At 43.0% G+C, this 19,567-nt stretch overlaps 2 protein-coding genes across 2 annotated transcripts in view; one reads left to right on the top strand and one right to left on the bottom strand.

Moving 5' to 3' along the window:
- The first annotated feature begins 324 nt into the window (after nt 1–324).
- On the top strand, nt 325–2,154 carry LOC117944062 (E3 ubiquitin-protein ligase TRIM39-like). Its single transcript, XM_034870592.1, has one exon. The coding sequence runs from the start codon at nt 513–515 to the stop codon at nt 1,686–1,688; it is 1,176 nt and encodes a 391-aa protein (XP_034726483.1). The 5' UTR covers nt 325–512; the 3' UTR covers nt 1,689–2,154.
- Nucleotides 2,155–3,489: 1,335 nt separating this feature from the next.
- The window catches only part of LOC117943814 (filamin-B), a 75,653-nt gene continuing 59,575 nt past the window's right edge, over nt 3,490–19,567 (bottom strand). Inside the window, exons 33-48 of the mRNA XM_034870170.1 lie at nt 18,961–19,066; nt 17,928–18,068; nt 17,625–17,753; nt 16,055–16,228; nt 15,393–15,551; nt 14,881–15,084; nt 13,930–14,082; nt 13,649–13,771; nt 12,119–12,385; nt 11,663–11,800; nt 11,459–11,574; nt 9,466–9,598; nt 9,201–9,377; nt 7,665–7,883; nt 6,112–6,321; nt 3,490–5,718 (exon numbers count right to left, since the gene is read on the bottom strand). Of these exons, the coding sequence (XP_034726061.1) occupies nt 5,531–5,718; nt 6,112–6,321; nt 7,665–7,883; nt 9,201–9,377; nt 9,466–9,598; nt 11,459–11,574; nt 11,663–11,800; nt 12,119–12,385; nt 13,649–13,771; nt 13,930–14,082; nt 14,881–15,084; nt 15,393–15,551; nt 16,055–16,228; nt 17,625–17,753; nt 17,928–18,068; nt 18,961–19,066 (2,637 nt within the window). The 3' untranslated portion in view covers nt 3,490–5,530. The remainder of the gene's footprint in view (nt 5,719–6,111; nt 6,322–7,664; nt 7,884–9,200; nt 9,378–9,465; nt 9,599–11,458; nt 11,575–11,662; nt 11,801–12,118; nt 12,386–13,648; nt 13,772–13,929; nt 14,083–14,880; nt 15,085–15,392; nt 15,552–16,054; nt 16,229–17,624; nt 17,754–17,927; nt 18,069–18,960; nt 19,067–19,567) is intronic.

Below are 19,567 nucleotides of genomic sequence, written 5' to 3'. Positions count from 1 at the left end.
TGGGGACAAATCACCACTAAAGTAGCTTTAACTTTGTCATTATGTGGCTGTTAGCATGCTGATGGCAGTATTTAACATGGCCTATGTACAGGCTCACAGAGCATGCAGCTTGTGTGCGTGTTAGTCTTGATAGCTCTACCTATAGGGCTCTAAACATAGCAAATCATCAGTATGTTGTTCATCTTGTCCAACAACTCACAACTGTCAAAGTATATTTTAGTTAAGCGTTGGGTAATGATCAGAAAGGGCACGCCAAATCCACGCCTTTCCCAACTCACCTGAGAAGAAATACAGGTTGTATGTGTTATACAGAGAGAAAACACAGACGCAGAGGGAAATAATCATCAGAACATAACCACAGCTTTCACAAAAGGAGGACGGCTGCAGCAGAGAATACGTGGACAGCGTATTCTGAAAGTGGATGGAAACAGGAGAATGTGATCTAAAAGAGAAATTACTTTCTTGATTTTTGATTTTTTTTCTGCCGAGTTTCCATTATTAATTGCAGGAAAATGGCGGCAGGGTCTGAAGGTCTCTGCAGTCTGCACTCTGAGAAACTCAAACTCTTCTGTCTGGACCATCAGCAGCCGGTGTGTGTCGTCTGCAGAGATTCGAAAACACACAACAGCCACACATTCAGACCCATTGATGAGGCTGCACAGGATCACAGAGAGGAGCTCTGGGAAGCCCTGAAGCCCTTGAAGGAGAAACAGACTATCTTTGAACAAGTTAAAGGAAAATATGATCAAACAGCAGAACACCTGAAGGTCCAGGCCGGACGCACAGAGACGAAGATTAAGGAGCAGTTTAAAAAGCTTCACCAGTTTCTAGAAGAGGAAGAGGAGGCCAGGATCTCTGCTCTGAGGAAGGAAGAGAAGCAGAAGAGTCAGAGGATGAAGGAGAAGATGGAGGCTCTGAGCAGAGAGATAGCAGCTCTTTCAGACACAGTCAGAGCCACAGAGGACGAGCTGAGAGCCAAAGACGTCTCGTTCCTGCAGAACTACAGAGCTGCTGTGGACAGAGTCCGGCAGCGACCCCTGTTGGAGGATCCACAGCTGCTCTCAGGAGCTCTGATAGACGAGGCCAAACACCTGGGCAACCTGGGCTTCAACATCTGGAACAAGATGAAGGAGATGGTCTCCTACACTCCTGTGATTCTGGATCCAAACACCGCTGATCCAAACCTCATCCTGTCTGAAGATCTGACCGATGTGAGATGCGGAGAGGGACAGAAGCTCCCTGAAAACCCAGAAAGGATTGTTTTCTACCCCTCCGTCCTGGGCTCTGAGGGCTTTAATGCCGGGACTCACAGCTGGGATGTCGAGGTCGGGGGCAATAGATACTGGAAAGTTGGTATGGCAACAGAGTCTGTTCAGAGGAAAGAACAACCACAGTCTGGAGTTTGGACAATAACGTTCGATAATGATGAATACACAGCATGCTCCTCGCCAGGTCCAGACACTCTTCTCCCTGTGAAGAACGAGCTCCAAAGGATCAGAGTTAAACTTGACTGGAAAAGAGGAAAACTGTCATTCTCTGATTCTGACACTGACACACACATACACACCTTCACACACTCTTTCACTGAGAGACTGTTTCCATGCATAGGCACTTTGAATGAACTCCCACTGAAGATACTACCAGTTAAGGACGCTACGGAAAGCAGAAGTTGGTGGCCTTTTATTTAACAAGTCTATTGACTGATGACTCAGATGGAAATTACTCAAGCGGATTTATGCTGCATCTACTCACACAGAGTAGGAAAGTTCTGTTTAATTTTTGTAAAGATTGGGCAAAACAGAACAGCTTTTTGAGCAAACAGGAGTAAACAAATAATTGAGATTGAGATATTTCTACTTTGTGGAATTTATGATAATGGTACGATTTTCTAATATGGTTTTATCAGAATTTTAAGGTTTGTAAAAGGTGTTTATATGAATAGAAGTTGCTAACTCACAATTACAATGGTTTGGGGTTTAGTAAAGTATTTTGGGAAGTATCTGTTATCAGTGTACATGTGGTGGAGTTTCCATAATGACTGTTTTTAAATGGAAGTTAGGCTATATGATGTATATGATTTATTATAAAATGACTAAGAATGAATAAGAGCTGACAGTTTTTTATAGCTTACAAAGTCTACACGTCTTTATTATTATGGGCTAATGTATCATTGATCAGTTTGAAGTTAGAATTCAATTTGTCTGAGAAATAAATAAAGATCTGGTCTTATTTCATAAACCTTTTTCAACCTTTCAATAAGAAGAGTAATCACGCACATTTACAGAGAATACTGCTTAGTGTGACATAAATTATCTTTAATTATACCACTTCTAAATACAAAAAAATGCACTACTGCTGCTTACTGCTGCTAGTACTTACAGAAAATACTGTGAATTTTCTTGGGTTTTTGTAGACATGGTTTTAGTGACGCTTTGGTTACTTACAGTAACCCATTTGACTCATAAGGTGTGATTCTAAACTGAAGAATGACGTCAGTCCAGTGCAACCAGTAACACAGCTGGCATTACACTCTTTACTTGAAGTTTTAACAACAGCATGTTATTATAACTAACTTATAACTGTTTGCCAGGGGTGAAACCAACTTTTAAATCCAATATTTCCTCAGTCAGTGCCACTCCGCTCCAACACCGACTACAGTCACAGTCAAGTCTAATCAAACTTAACTTTATTATCTGATAATGGAAAATGTATTTGATCATCTGCATACACCACACAACAATGGACACAAGACGATTCAAACGTTGGTTTCACTTTGAGCAAACCTTTGAGCACCATCCTACTAGGGCTGGGCGATGTGGAGAAAATCAAATATCACAATATTCTTGACCAAACACCTTGATGTCGGTATTGCGACAATATTGTATGGTTGATTACTGGTGTTTTAACAAAATGTCATGTTACTTATTTACACAATGAGATTTGTGATAAATGTTCTCCAGAAATGACTTAGTAAAGGTGGGTAAAGGTAAATATTAGAACAGCTAGAACAGTCTGGTGAGTTCAGAAAATGACAGCACATTACTGTAATGTAGCCTTTAAAACCAGGTAAAGACAATACTTAACATATTACAATATATCCAAAATCTCAGACGATATCCAGTCTTATATCGCGATATCAATGCAACATTGATATATTGTCCAGCTCTACATCCTACCTCACTTACATCAAACCCAGGTGACCGTAGTTTTAAAATCAGATCTCAGTAAATGGTTGTTGAAGATTTTGTAGGAATATAAATGCCCAATGTTTTGTCTGTGAGTTTAATGTCATTCTTGCTCGACACTTATCTAGGATACTGAAATATTTCCACAACCCTCACAAGGATAACACTCATCAATGTCGCTTTCATTGGGTTGTTTCATGAAAAGAACAAACCCTTTAATCTTAACCTTTAAACTTCTATCTGTAGAGCAGGTTTCAGCCCAGTGACAAAAAAAAAGAAGAAATAAACATTGAAATCAATCTTCTTCATTCCAGTTGATTTTAATTATCAAATGTACATCATCTTAGGGTTAAGTTTCACATAAAAACACCCATCCCCTAATACAAAACGAGTTCTCTATCCCAATACAAAAATCCTCTCATCCATAACAGTAAGTCTCAAAAGTAGCAATGAGTAGGCAACAACATCCAGGTAAGACATAAAGACAGACTCATCCTGCCTTCCTGGATTTACATACAAACCAAAAATCTGACCTCTAATCTATCAGCTCAGATTGGATTTTTCATGTTCTATTTTAGCCTTTTATGCTGGGATTGACTTTACAGTGACAATCAAACACATGCACCGGCCGAGAAATACTGATTGATTAGATAATAGATAGACTTTGATAAACATCAATAAGAAATATGAATCCTGGTTATGAACGTCCCTTCCGGACATTGAGTTCTACTCCGTTCTGGTAGACGTGAAGCAAAGACATAACTGAGGCACAAAGTCAAAAGTCAGGTCTGTTTGTGTGAAATGTACAGCTGGAGTAACAACAGAAAACAGAAGGACTCAAAACTCTAGCACATACAGTAATAAAGTAGCCTGTTGTACATTACAGGAAACAGCAGTGTGAAGGCAGCTTCAACAGTCAGTGATTTGTTATGGCAACAATATGTACTCTTCAATATGTACTCATGGGATTCTGGGAGCTTAGAAATCAACAATAAACATCAGTAGTCGCATACAGTTTGACACTTGCTGTCGGATGAAGTGTAGTCCGCCCACACTTTAATAGAAACATCCTACTGACAATTAACCAAAAAGAGTATTCCAGTTTTCTTCTTTTAATTGAGATGTTAAATCATTTGTTTTGTTCACAGCACCTTTTTTTTTTAAATTTTGTTGAGAAAGGACAAACTGTCTGAGAAAATTGTAGAATTTAAAATGATTCAGAAGCTGGTCATTTAGCTCCTTGGTACACAAATCAAACCCCCAAAATTAAAATGTGTCTCATTTTAATTTTGATCCTGGAACTGTGTAACCTGAAGAAAACAGCTCTGTACTTCCAGTTATTCTTTTAAATTTGGCTCGACTTGTTTCAGTTTCCAAACTTTTTACACATCTAGTTTTAACATCATGAAAAAACACAGAAAAATGTCATTTTCAGCACCTAACGTCAATCTTTAATTTACCAATACAGTAGAAAAACTATCGTCAAGTGCAAAGTTTTTCAACCGTTCATTTCAGGGCAGCAAAAAACAACAGACGAGATCTCTCTTTCTGAATCAGATTTCTCCCTTTGTTTTCTCAGTAGCTCCAGTTTTAGGCCAGATTACAGTATGTTTAACCATTTTGTCCCTGATTCACTGCACAATAAAGTGTCCAACTAACAGTCTCCATTCATGTCATCGTCCCTCAAAATATTCTCTTCTTAAAGGTGCCCACACAAAATAGTCTTTACTTGCATTTTGTGAAATATGTTAGGTCCATATGTGTGTGTGTATGTTATGTTGTGAATGTGATAATGAACTGCTACCTCCTCTGTCAGCTCTAGCCACTGAAAAGAAATAAGAGGAGAAATCAGACCAATCACAACAGTTGGTCAGTCTGATGTCATGTTGCCTGAGCTCGTTAATATTCATGAGCTCGCCCAGTTGTGCAGGGTAAAGGATGCTGATAGCCTGGCTCTCATTGGCTAGTTGTTAGTCAATCAGAGTCAAGCAATTTAGCTTGTTGAATATTAATGAGAACTGGCAACAATCGAGCTGAGGCTTCTTGAAGGCTTTCTATGCCACACTAGAATGGCTTGAAACAAGGTAACCAAGGCACAGAGTCCATGGTAGAACTACAGACATTACAACAAAGTCATGAAATAATGTGGCAGGGCACCTTTAAGAATTTCTGAGGGCAGTTTGGCAGATTAAAAAACAAGTAAATCAACTGTGTCAGAGGAGAAAATCCAAAATTTTGCTAAGCTACTTGTTGATTGGACAGTTATTTGCAGTGCAACTAATGTGTCCACTCAGACAAGAGATGCAAAATGGTGCAGGACGAGTAACAGCAGGTTTCATGGAGCCTCATGGGACGGTGACGTTGAAGGGGGAGCCTGGGATGTGGTCGTCGCCCCACTTGACAACCAGGATGTAGTTGCCCCGCTCCTTTAGCATGTAGCTTACGTTGTACTGCAGGTTGCCCAAGTGTTTAACCAGAACCTCCTCACAGGGGACCTGAGGACCGTGAACACCGACCAGGAGCATGTTCTTACCTGGGAAGTATCAAACATCAATGTAGGTTAAAGTTTATTGTAGCATTGCTTGTTCTTGCATCTACATTTACACCTGACCAATCCTGTTGCTGCCCTACTTGGCCAACAAGTATATTTCCAGGGCATGGTCTCCTCCGCTTTCGATGTATGATCCACTGGTAAGAGCAAATATAGTTTGCAAGGTGAAATTGTCCTGTATCTGTGGTGTAGCCAGACCTGACTCCACGGGGCTTTGGAGACAGGTCTGGCAATGAGACACGTCTGCCCTACTGGACTCTATTCATCTGTACACTGAAGACAAATCTTTCCCTCCCAAAAGAAAACACGTTGTGAGTTGTCTGCGTACACTACATCATCACATCAACACCGGGTTGTGGGCGGAGTCTCACTTACCAGCCTTGCTGCAGTCTAAGGAGAAGTTGCTTCTCTGACCCATGAAGGCCTTGCTGAGGCCGGGACCTCGGCTCAGCACCTTGCTGGCGTCAGAGTCGCCCAGGCTGGGCATGGCACTCTGGGTGAAGCTGCTGCTGGACGCCCGCACCGCTGGATCCACCGTCAGGGTGGACGTCTCACTGGCGTTGGTCACATTCACCAGCCGAGGACCTAAGGGGGGTTATTTAAAAAAAAAAAAAATCAGGCATGATTATTTGTTGTCTTTGGGTAAAACTTGACCCTTTTGCTAAAAGTTTCTATAACAGAAATTTTGGTTTCTTTCAAGCAAGTTGCCCAAAAAAGTAACGTGGATGGTTCCCAACAACGCTCCTCACAATAAATGATCAGCTCACTATTTTCATTCAATTTGGGTATTTCTTTTGTCAATTTTATAGCATTTGGAGAAAAAAGTAATCGATAAAATAACTTATGTGTGACAAATGTGAAATAAAAGAAAAATGTCAAAAAAAAAGACATATCACCAAAAGTGACTAAAATGTGAAAAAAAGCCAAACAAAGTGACAAAAATGGGTCAGGAAAAAGTCGACAAACGTTGAAAAAGTGACAAAAACATTGGAGGAAAGACACAAAAGGTTAAAAAAGACAACCCTAAGCTTGATAAAAGGCTTTTATTTGAAAAAGCTATTTGAAAAACTTAAAAAAAAAAAAAATAGTTTTCTGAGCAGGACAGCAAACAATAGTAAGAAGTTGCAATGCAAGAACAGCATTATCCAAAAAATTAAAGTCTGCCCCATATAATCCTTCTGCTCGCCTACATTTCCCAGAATGCCATTTGACAAGCCACAATGAACCTACCAGGATTTATTGCATCTAGTGTTTAGTGTGTTGATTTTTTTATGTAGGTGGAGGAAAAAAAGGGCAGTGAATGGGTCAGAAGTTTTTACAAGTTTTACATTTATTTTTAAGTTTACATTTATTTTGACACCAATTTGGTATTATAGTAAATAGCAATATATATTTTTTTATATTTGATAAAAAGTTTTATAACCACACATACATTTAATGTTGATGTTTTGGATAGGGCTGCAGATACTGATACTGACTCAAATAGCTGGGTATCAGTGACGAGGGGACCAATCTATTTAATTAAATTCTTTATTATTTTATAATAAATTAAAATTTCATAAATTTGTATCTACAGTAAATATTCATTTGTCACATTTTGTTTTACAAAGTTAGGAAAGCAATGATTAAGTCACAGAAAAGAATGATCCCAGTCACTTCCACACAGTGAGGCATATTAATTATTAATTAAACCTATTGATTAAACACTGGTAACGGATCGGCACTCGGTATTGGCCGATACACAAAGCTCAGGGATCCAGACTGAAAAGGTCACGCATCCCTAGTTGTAGACAGATTTAGATATTTTCTACTATAGAAGTACATTGGAGAAACTTACAGTAGTTATCCACAGAAAGAATTAAGCACCACAAGACTAGAACAGAACATTCACTTTACAATCCCACAATAGTTCAGCCGAGTGCCTTTACCTGTGACTTTGGCCTTGAAGGGACTGCCACTGATGTGGTTCGGTCCTCCATATTTGATGCTGATCAGGTAGTTTCCAGGCGCCATGGGAGTGTACTGCACCTTGTAGCCCTCTGGAACCTCCTTGCAGTCCATTTTCACCTTGGACGGACCCTCGATGGTCACGGCCAAGGCCCCGGAGCCCGCCTTAGTGTTGTTAATGACGAACTCTGACTGGGCACCTGCAAGATATATTAAAAACAACAACAACAACCCTGTTTTACAGATAGCCGAGGTTGTCAGAATATTGCGGTCCTTTTGTTAAAAGTACAAACATTTCACTAAAATTTTAATTCTTATTCTTATTAAAGTATTCTTGTTTTGATATTTATTATCATAGACGGTCAAAATAGTGGACGTGGCATCAGTGACGTCACTCATTGGTTTGTGGATTGACGTTTGAAAGCCTAGAGTTTGGAAATTTAGCCGTCGCTAACTTTTTTAAAACCGGGCATGACCATTTCTGACTTTTTGACTTTATTTGACAGAGCCAAGCCGGTGTTGCAATGGCGCTGCGCTAAAGGCTAAAGAGGGAAAGTTGCAGATTTTCACCTGGCTGAAGCGAGTCTTCTTGTGAAGATTTGCAATTCATCTGCTCGCACGGTAGTACAGAAAAATCTGCAAACTTCCCCTTAAGTTACCAGCTAATGCTAGTGCTAGCTAGCGTGGTTGTTATAACAAGACGTTTTTAGGCGACCAAAATATTCCAATTAGTTTTGATGAAGTGAAAACACACAGTGAAAGGGTCAAAGTTAAGATGAAAACATAAACAAAACCCCAAAACAAGTTCAGGTCTATATTAATTTACATAGTACCATGGTTAGCATTGCTAAGTCCAGGACCATGGTTAGCATTGCTAAGTCCAGTACCATGGTTAGTATTGCTAAGTCCAGTACCATGGTTAGCATTGCTAAGTCCAGTACCATGGTTAGCATTGCTAAGTCCAGGACCATGGTTAGTATTGCTAAGTCCAGGACCATGGTTAGCATTGCTAAGTCCAGTAACATGGTTAGTATTGCTAAGTCCAGGACCATGGTTAGCATTGCTAAGTCCAGTACCATGGTTAGTATTGCTAAGTCCAGTACCACGGTTAGTATTGCTAAGTCCAGTACCATGGTTAGCATTGCTAAGTCCAGTACCATGGTTAGCATTGCTAAGTCCAGTACCACGGTTAGCATTGCTAAGCTTCTGTCCTAATGGAAAGGTCGACGTGTAGCCACGGTCCTAAAGCATCCCCTGCTTTATTGTTTATTTCAAACTAAATGGGATCATAATTTACTGAATGAACATCATGCTGTATTGAAGAAGACTCGAAACTAGCGATTTAGACCGTAAACTCGTTAGAAAAATGTTAACTGAGGTAAACAATCAAGTAAAGTCTGGGTCAATTTCTCATAGACTTCATAATCTTTATGCATCCAGTGGAGTTGCTCCACTGGATGCAATGTGGCACTTCCACATTGCTTTACTTTTCAGAAACAGACAGACAGGTAACCCACCTGTCGTGCCTCTCTCCAGTCCAGCTCCGTACGCTGAGACCAGCCCGGGCTCTCCAGTCTGTCCTGGTTCACCGACGCGGACCTGGAAAGGACTTCCAGGGATGTGAGAGCCGTTGAACTTGACGTCGATGGTGTGGACACCATTCTCCCTGGGGATGAATCGGATAGCGTACTTGTCTGGAAGACAAGACAGAGGATTTGGTAACCAGAGGTCCCAACGTCTGACCTCTTTAAGTCGCCTTGAAACACACACACACAGACACACCTTTTTCCAGCTCGGTGACGACACACTCCTCCAGAGCTCCAGAGGGGCTGTGTACTTTGGCCTCCATCTTGCCCTGTGCTCCGTTCAGACGGACTGCAAAGGATGCTGGGTGATTCACCTTCAGACCAGACTCCTACCGAGGTCGGACACACGCACATCACGGTACGGGGATGGACAATTTAACAACAGGAAAGACAGTAAGGTAACACTTAAAAACACACTGACAGACACTCACACACGCACACACACGCACACACACACACGCCAAATGCACAGAAAGTGAAGGGCTACAAAAAACTACGTCTTTCTCTGCTCTCTTCTAAGTTTCTCCATGTATTTTACCTGAGCTCCTGTTGGTGCAGCTCCAGCAGATAGAGGCAGACAGCCACAGTGTTAATAAGCAGAGTTAAAGGAGAATTACGGCCATTTTGTACGTTAATCTTGATCGTCATAAATATGCATGTACTTTCGATTGAAACAAAACAAAAACGACCCGAATCAGTGACACACTAACCGGACGGCAGCTAGGAGCTAGCAGCACAATAAGATTAAAAACAATGTCTGAGTTGAAAAATGCATACGGTTGTAACGTAAGGGCTCTGATCATTTTGCACAGATATTTAATTGCATTTTATGTGTGTTAAGAGGCACAAAGGCTCTCTAAAACTGCCGTTTTAGCTCAGTGGAAGCTCATATACGTTACTGCAACTACTCCGTGTTGCCTGCACTGATTCGTTTTTTTTTTTTTTTTACTTCAATCGAAAGTACACTCATATTCATGATGATCAAGATTAATGTGAAAAATAGCCGGAATTCTCCTTTAAACACTTGCTGACAATGCACTACCGTTTTAAAGTGTTGTAGTACAGTCTTTTAAATGTTGTAAATCAGGGTCTGTGAGAATACTCAATTCTGATTGGCTGCAGGGTGTTTATTAAAAAGTGATTCAGGGAACCTACTAAAGGAGTTCTAGTGTGACTTATATTAAGTGAAAAATAAATCCGAGCAAACTTTACCCACAATGGCCAAATATTAAAGGGACAGGCAAGATCCCAACACTGGTGCATTATTCTCATAAAGCACCAAGACAGCAGAAATCACTCTGTTGACTGTACTATAAGACCCAGATTTAGCTAACATATGAGAGTGTTGCAGACTGAACAGGAAAGGGGTTTGTGTTCGGCTACGGACAAGAACCAAACGAATGCCTGCTGTGGCCCGCCTCCATCTGCTGCAGCTAGGCAACCAGGGAGCGGACGATGCTGCTGTTAAAAGCCTTTAAATGAAACACAAGAGAAACACCAGCAGTTCCACACCAGACAGAAGAGGGATGACCAGAGCCAGGCAAAACAGTCCAGAGAGGGAAGACATCTTTTTTTAAATATATAATTTTAAAATCGTGTATTTGCCTGGCTGTGGTCACATCCATGAGGCCAGTTGCATAAAGAATTTAAAATACTATAACCTAACTATCTGCACAAAGGCAAGGTTTCGACTGATATGGGCTATTTAAGGCTGGCGTGAAGTGTGTAAATGAGAAGCTCATCTAAGATTTGTTGCCTTCTATAGTACTTTGTTTTAACTGCAGTGGAAAAAGCTCTGAAAACAGGTTTAGACTATCATTAATTCACATTACAACTCTTGAAAATACACTTCCTGCCAGCTCACAGATGGCTTCAAACTCAGCTACGAGTTTTAAAACATCACTAGAAGGATTTGGGGGCTCAAAGCAGCGAGGTTGGTCTTTAAAGGGAATTTCATTACAGTATGTTGCTGTTAGCTTGTTTGCTGCTTCAGGGATAACTCGCCGTAAATACCATCCCAACGTTAAACGCTAACCCAAACCAGTCGAACCATCACACCCAGTTCATCTTCTCTGTATGAGAGAAAAATCTGTCTTTGCTCATCACATTTTCATGCAACTGTGCCCCACCCCGGAGCCCTTTAACAAGGCAGGGCAGGCTGGGTGTGGAGGTGTCTCCTCATGCCTCACCTGAAGGCCGGTAACAGTGAGGCCGCGAGCGTCGTTGGCTGGAGCGACAACAGGAACCAGGTAGGGGCTGTCGGGTATGTGCTGGTCGTTGAACTTCACCGAAATCTCATAATCACCTGGAGAGGGGGGGGCGAGAACGTAACTCAGAGGGTCAAAGAGACGCATCTGTGAACGATCATTATGTAAAGTGTGTGTTTTCTGTACCGGGGTCCTGAGCAACGTAAGAGACGCCGCAGGATCCGTCTTTGCGGTCGTCGAATGAGATCTCCGCCCTGCTGGGTCCCTCCACGGCGATGGACAGACCGCCGGCCCCCGCCTCCCTTGTCCAAATACTGAACTCAGCTGGTGGCGAAAATGTTGTGCCAGTTATTGTCAAGTTACTTTTATGTGTGTAATCTGTGTTGGCATTAGCAATGTTTTATCATGCCATTAAAGCTCCTTAAGTTAAAAAAATGGAGAGAGAGAGAAAGAGAGCGAGAAAATAAGAAAACTGAAAAAAAAAAAAAACAAAAAAAAACCTTTCTTACAGCTTAGTCCAGGTTAATATCATTACATTTGGTTGTACTCCTGCATGAAGTGATACCAAAATTTGTGTTTTTTGTCTGTGTGTGTGTGTGTGTGTGTGTGTGTGTGTGTGTGTGTGTGTGTGTGTGTGTGTACCTGGCTCTCCTGCCAGTGCTCCCTCCAGTCCCGGACCTCCTGCTCTCACCTTGGCGGCCCCGCCCTCTCCGAGCGGCCCCACAGTGAACTGGAAGGGGCTGCCCGGCACGTGCATGCCCCGGTACCTCACGCTCACGCTGTGCAAACCCATCTCTGTGGGCACGAAGCGCACGCAGTAGGTGTCATTACCTGCGGCAACTAGCTCGGCAGGCTGACGGGCTCCCGAGGGGGAAGTGACCTCAGCGGTGACGTCCTGCATGTCGATCGCTGCAAAGTCAGAGAGTTCGATTACTGTTCTTTAAAAGCTAAAATCCTCTGATTTTGGGGAGACAGTGAAGAGAGAAAAGGAGACAATTAGGCAAATAAGAAGCAGCTGCGACTTAATGAAGCATGTTATGTTGCAAACCTTGTGCTGCTAACTCAGTAATTCTGTATTTTTCCCTAGGGCTACAACGCACCCTCCATCCTGGCACCGCCCACCGAGCGGTGGGCATCAACAACCCAAACACCCCTTCCTGCCCTTTTCCCCCCTGCCAGAACCAGACCGGAGAGGCCGGAGATGAGGCGCACGTGCCCAGGGGAGAGGCTCTGATCCTGGGCAACGGCAGAGCAATGAGACCTGCAACCGCTGGTTCTTCCAGACCACCAGAGGGAGCAGTACGAGCGGGAAGGGTGAGAGAGCAGCTGTCGAGACAAGGCCAGGAGGAACCAGCTCACTGGAGGAAGAAGAGGATGAAAAGGGGGGAAGAGAGCAGGAAGGAGAGGATGAGAAGGGGAGGAGGACATCAGGAGAGGAGGACAGGGGAGGAGGAGGAAGAAGAAGAAGGGAGGAATGATTGGAGAAAGAAGCTGAGGAGGAAAAGGGGGATACATGATGGAGATGAGGGAAGAAGAGAAAGTGGATTAGGAAAAAAGAAAAGTAAGAAACGAGATAAAAGAAAAAGGCCAAAAGAAAGATGAAGGAAGAGGAAGAAATATGGAAAAAACAATGAGACCAAAAGAAGAAGAAAAAGAAGAAGAAAATGTGAAAAAAATAAAAATAAAAGAAGGACAAGGATGCAAGGCGAGACAAAAGGAAGGATGGAAGAAGAGGGAAAGAAAGACAGGAAAATAAGAGATTAAGAAAGGACAAAAAGACAAAGCTGTCACAGACTACAGTTAGTACAGCTGTCAGAAACGAGACAGTTACCAGAGAAACGTCAGATCTTCAGACAGGAAACAGTTTCAGAAAAGGAGAAGCAGACACAAGATGTTTTCAATCTGAAGGTCCTTCTCTAGAGTCCCGACCACAGACCAGGGACCAGGGCCAGTCCAGGACCGGCTCACTTTTACCTGACGGGGTTCGTCATTGACTTATGGAAGAGCCAAACACCCAAACACCCACTCCCATTACTGCTCCAGACATTAACAGGTGATGGGTGACGCCAAAGCAACTGCACCTGTCATCCAATCATCATGAGCCCCTTCAGGTGTGTGTGTGTGTGTGTGTGTGTGTGTGTGTGTGTGTGTGTGTGTGTGTGTGCACTGTACCGGGTATCTTCAGACTGAGGTCACACACACTGCCCACACTGGAAACGGACGCTGCCTTCTGACGTCGGGTGATGCTCTCCCGGATCCGCCCCTCCCCGGTCACCCGCACTGTGAACGGACTTCCTTTTGATAAAAACACACACCTTAAATTATTTATACGAAAAGACATATCCCATCACGTTTTAATTGGAAATGCATTGGTTTAGTTTTATTTTTAGTTAAACGTTTAACCGCTGGATTCGATATGTCTCTTCCTTCACTGACATCTCATCTGTTTTCACCTGGTACGTGTTCTTCTGCGAAGCGGATTGAGACGATGTAGTTTCCTGGTTCAGTAGGACAGTAGGTAACGGCACACGTCCCGTCCTCCATGTCCTCCGTCTGGATGTCCACCTTACTGGGCCCTTCGATGGACAGAGCCAGGCCACCATAACCTGGACGCACACACACACACACACACACACACACACATGAGACTGGCTGGTAGACTGCAGAAATAGGCAGTCGTCTGACTTTGCAGTGATGTTACCGTGTTTTCCTAATCTTAACAATTAACTTAGTACAATGGAAATACATTAGTGTAATGAATCCAATAACTAGTTGGAGACAAGAACCTTAAGTGAACTCTTTAAGTGTGTATTAAACACAAGTCTACGGCCATGCTAGCCGCTCTGTGAGGTTGTACATAGGCACAGCAGTGCCGGGAACTAGATGCTAACATGCTGATGTTTAGCAATTATTATGTTTACCATGTTCAACAACATCTCATGTCAGTTTAGCGTGTTAGCATGATAACATTTAGTAATGAACACTGAACACAAAGTACAGCTGAGGCTGACGGGAATATAATTAGTTTAGCAGGAATTTGGTCATAAAACAAAATATTGCTGGATGAAAAGTTAGCAGATCAAAGTTATTACAATTAATGGGACCTCAATGGCAGATTTCATAACAATCCACCCAATAGTTGTCGAGACATTTCAATCTTATCCACAAATGTCCGAGGGATTCATCCTTTGACAAACAGAGATGTCATTGCAAGCTGACGTGTGTTTGGATCATATTTTTGATGGATTGCTGTGACATTTTATACGATCTTCTGTTGTTTGTTCCCCAGAAACATTGTTTAGCGAATGAGTCACGGTGACAGCATTGGTAAAAAACAAAAACAAAAAAAAAACACATGTAAATAATCAAACACAGCCGTGGCGTCTGAAGTCTTTCACACTGACCGGCTTCCCGCGTGTCGACCACGAAGCTGGAGTTGTTGAAGGTGGTTCCCTGGACGAGGCCGTCGCCGTGAGCTTTGACCTGGCTGGCGTCGCCGATCTCAGACTGGACCACCATGATGGTGATGGGACTGTTGGCGACGTGGCGGCCGTTCTTCAGGATGCTGACGCGGTGTTCACCCACCTCCCGGGGAATGAAGGAGATACCTGGGAGGAGGAGAGAGGAAGCGCAACAGAGAGATCGTCAATTTGGAGGGAATGAAAGGTGAAAGAGGTGGAGATGGGGGAAGAAAAGAGACAGAAGGGGAAGGAAGACAGGAGAGGGGGATGAGGAGGAAAGAGGAAGTGAAGAAGATGGAAGGAGAGAGAGGAAACAAAAATCAAGAATAATGAGAAGGAAGGGGGAAGACTATGAGGAAGGAAGGAGGAGCAGCGAGTGACATGGAGACAAAGAAATGAACACATTTTGTTACAGTGTGTGTGTGTGTGTGTGTGTGTGTGTGTGTGTGTGTTACCGATGTGGTTGTTGGCCATCCTCTTCAGCAGGCACGGCTCGTCACGGCCAGACGGCGCCATGATGCTGGCCGTCAGCAGGCTCAGGTCCGTCTCATTGATGTCCAGAGAGAAATCTGCTGCAGAGCCCAGCTTGACCTGAGAGCGCCGCTGGTTGTCCTCTGAGAGAGAGACACACACACACACACACACACACACACACACACACGTTATTGACTTAAAGTGATTTTTTTTATTTTTTTTTATTTAGGTCTGCAACTAGCTACAATTTTAATATATATATACATATAGCTCACTGTCACTGACGAGTGAAAAAAACTAGAAAAATATCCAAATTTGAGAAGCTGGAATCAGATCATTTCTACTTTACTTTTTCATTAAAAATGACTCAAACTATTCTTCAATAATCAAAATATCAAAATAGTTGCCAACAAAATTTAATAGTTGACAACTAATCAATCTTTGGAGTCTAATCTCATTAAATTTCACCTCCTCCTTTTTACAACCTCTTTTGTTGAAATGAAAACCCGTTTAAAAAGGTAAAAGTGATAATAAATGGCTTCTTATTAGGGATTTATATCCCGGTGCTCTAGTAAAGGCTTTGGATTATTGGTTATTGATAATCTGCCGGTTCATGTAGCGGTGTGTGTGTGTGGAATCTGACCGGTGATCCTGGCGGTGAACGGGCTGCCGGCGATGTGCTTGTTGTTGTATTTCACCAGAATGTTGTAGTCTCCGGGCAGAGTGGGCAGGTAGCTGACGCTGCACGTCCCGTCTTTGTTGTCCACGCAGCTGATCTCTGCTTTGGACGGACCCTCGATGGCCAAGTCCAGACCCCCTGGATGGACAGACAGACAGACAGACGGAGAGAGACAGACAGACGGAGAGAGACAGACAGACAGACGGAGAGAGACAGACGGAGAGAGACAGACAGACAGACAGACAGATGGAGACAGACAGACAGACAGACAGACAGACAGACAGACAGACAGACAGACAGAGACAGACGGAGAGAGACAGACGGAGAGAGACAGACAGACAGACGGAGAGAGACAGAGAGAGAGACAGAGAGAGACAGACAGACAGACAGACAGACAGACAGACAGACAGAGACAGACAGACAGACAGACAGAGAGAGACAGACAGACAGACAGACGGAGAGAGACAGACAGACAGACAGACAGACAGACGGAGAGAGACAGACAGACAGACGGAGAGAGACAGACAGACAGACAGACAGACAGACGGAGAGAGACAGACGGAGAGAGACAGACGGAGAGAGACAGACAGACAGACAGACAGATGGAGACAGACAGAGACAGACGGAGAGAGACAGACAGACAGACGGAGAGAGACAGAGAGAGAGACAGAGAGAGAGAGACAGACAGACAGACAGACAGACAGAGAGAGACAGACAGACAGACAGAGAGAGACAGACAGACAGACGGAGAGAGACAGACGGAGACAGACAGACAGACAGTATTTAAAACAGGATGCTATCACTTTACTAAAAATAAAACCCTTGTTCCACAACATCAATAGGCTGCACTGTTTTCTTCTTTCTAATTACAAACACTGCTTGAGGACCCTCTTGAAAACAAGATGGTGCATCTAAAAAGGAGTTTATCCTGACCTCTTCTTTTAGAACTAGTACTTCAAATATTGTCACTACTGTCAACAGATTTGTGTCCCTTATCAAGAATAAAATGCTAAAACTTGATTGTTGAATTGAATCAGCTTTTCTGTTATTTTCACTGGAAATTGAATCTGATTGAGTCTTGTGGGTAGGGTTTAGTTATGTTACAAATATTTGAAATTTGATTGGATGACTGGCTCCAAAATGGAAGTGGCTACTGAATACAGCCCAATACAGAGCTGAAAAGAGTTATGGATTTGTAGAAGACTGCCTCCACCCACACCTTCCTGTCTTGTGTTGACGGATCAGGAGAAAGTGGGAGCGTTTCGTTTAAAAATTAGATGCTTTGTCACTACATTAACAGTACAAGGCCTTTTTCCTCGTTTCCCAAAAACAACTTTGGAAAACTTTTGGGAAAAATCTACGGCTGCATGTCTTTTTTTGCTAAAATGGTCTGATGTCTCAAAATTCAACCAACAGTTGCTTCAATATATTTGACACCAATTCTGTTGCAGCTCCATTTAAGCAACTTTTCAGCTCCTTTTGTTGTCAGATGACGTTGTTACCAGCTCTGCTCTTCCTCATGTAGCTAACGCACCTTCAGAGGCGTCCTCTGTGAAGACCGTGAATGTGGCCGTCTTGTTGGCGACGCCGTAGCTCAGACCAGGGCCGTCGGCCGTGACGTTGGGACTACTGGCGTTGTTCACGTAGAACTGAAGGGGAGACTCTGCAACACAAGCATCAGTAGAAACAAGAAGCATTAACACTACAGTAGGCCTAGTCCTCAGTTTACATACCTCAGTGTACCTTTGGTCTGGGGTCAGTTTTTGTGTGTGTGTGTGTGTGTGTGTGTGTGTGTGTGTGTGTGTGTGTGTGTGTGTGTGTGTGTGTGTGTGCTGACCTGGGATGTGTGTGCCGTTGTATTTAATGTGCATCTCGTGCAGCCCGGCCTCAGTGGGCGAGTACTGCACCGTGACCGTCCCATCCAGGTTGTCTGAGATCACGGGCTGAGCCGATTTACCTGAAGGCATCAGCACCTCACCTGAGAGAGAGAGAAAGAGAGAGAGAGAGAGAGAGAGAGAGAGAGAGAGAGAGAGAGAGAGAGAGAGAGAGAGAGAGAGAGAGAGAGAGAGAGAGAGAGAGAGAGAGAGAGAGAGAGAGAGAGAGAGAGAGAGAGAGAGAGGTAAACATATCTTTCCTGCATAATTCCATTTGACTTTTCTGTAGTTATACTCCTAATTATTAGGTAAAAAAAGGGTTTTGTTTTGTTTTATGAATGTAAGCAGCATGGCTGGATGATCTCAGCAGGTCCACACTGAAATATCTCAAACAACTTCTAGGTGGATTGATTCAAGATTTTCAGATAAATACGTTGGTGACACCATGAGGTTGATTTTTTTGGTTGTAAGTGAAATGTCTTAACAGCTCCTGGATGGATCGGCACTTTGTACCGACCTTTATGTGCTCTCATCTAGCGCCATCAATGACCAATAGGCTTTAAAACTAATAAGCGTTTTAAAACAGCTTGAAATTGTCGGTCTTGACCTCAGTTTTATGTCACGGCCATCTGCTGCTGTTGCCTGCTCCCGTCCACTTTTCGGGCTAGGTGCAGCTCAGTTTTCATTTTCATCAGACGACTCTAATGCTTCACATTATGTCCCTCACATGTCTGTTTATACCCTAAAGGCACTTTAATGTTAAGTCCCTTATACCATTTTGTTGGCTTTGCTCTTTTTTTGGCCTATAAACAACTGACTGTTAAAAGATGTGGTTAATGTTTTTTAGCTAACGTTGAAAATATATTGCCGAGTGTTTCAGTTCAACGTTTTAAAGATGGTTATATTTAAAAAAAGCCACGGCTCAGTTTAATTGTACTTTGTTCAGGAAAAGCTCAGTGTGTCGGTGTTTCCATGTTTCTATCATACACATCTCACCTGTGATTTCTCCCTTTCTGAAGGAGAAAGGTATCACCATGTCGAACGGTCTGAAACCGCTTCCATTTACGCTGCTTCTCATTGGCTCGTAGCCTTCTGATGTCACCTGGAGGAGACAGACATAGACAGACAGTTTAACGTTTCTATTCAACACCGAAAACAACGTCCCGTCCGTCTCAGAGACCTGCATTAGAAACATGCTGCTGCTGCTTCTGCATCCAAGCCCCGCCCACAAAGAGGCACCCTGGGAAGTGTAGTGCGATGGAACAGAGGAGAAGGAGGATGATCATGAGGTGACTCTGTGATGCAGCCGCAGCCCTGGAGAGTGCACTGAGGAAGATTAAGAGGGAAAGCAAGACCACCACAACAATCCGCCTGGAGGGAAAAATATTAATCAAACTCAACCTCAAACCCCCGTAACCATAGCAACACCTTCTGCAAAAAAAAGTTCATAACACCCAGGTTTTATTATTGTTATTATTAGGCTGTTAGATGTTTGCTGCGATCCCATGGGCTGAGATAAAAAGACAAGCAGATGACATGGAGGAAAAGCGGGCGAGCGAGTATTGTTTAGGATGGAGAGAGAGAGTGAGAGAGAGAGAGAGAG

The sequence above is a fragment of the Etheostoma cragini genome, chromosome 4 (genome assembly GCF_013103735.1).
Source record: "Etheostoma cragini isolate CJK2018 chromosome 4, CSU_Ecrag_1.0, whole genome shotgun sequence".
In the NCBI taxonomy this organism is placed as follows: Eukaryota; Metazoa; Chordata; class Actinopteri; order Perciformes; family Percidae; genus Etheostoma; species Etheostoma cragini.
This window is presented reverse-complemented; position numbering and strand designations above follow the sequence as displayed.

What these genes read in the sequence shown, in the direction of transcription:
- LOC117944062 (XM_034870592.1), top strand. Translation starts at nt 513, where the DNA reads ATGGCGGCAGGGTCTGAAGGTCTCTGCAGTCTGCACTCTGAGAAACTC.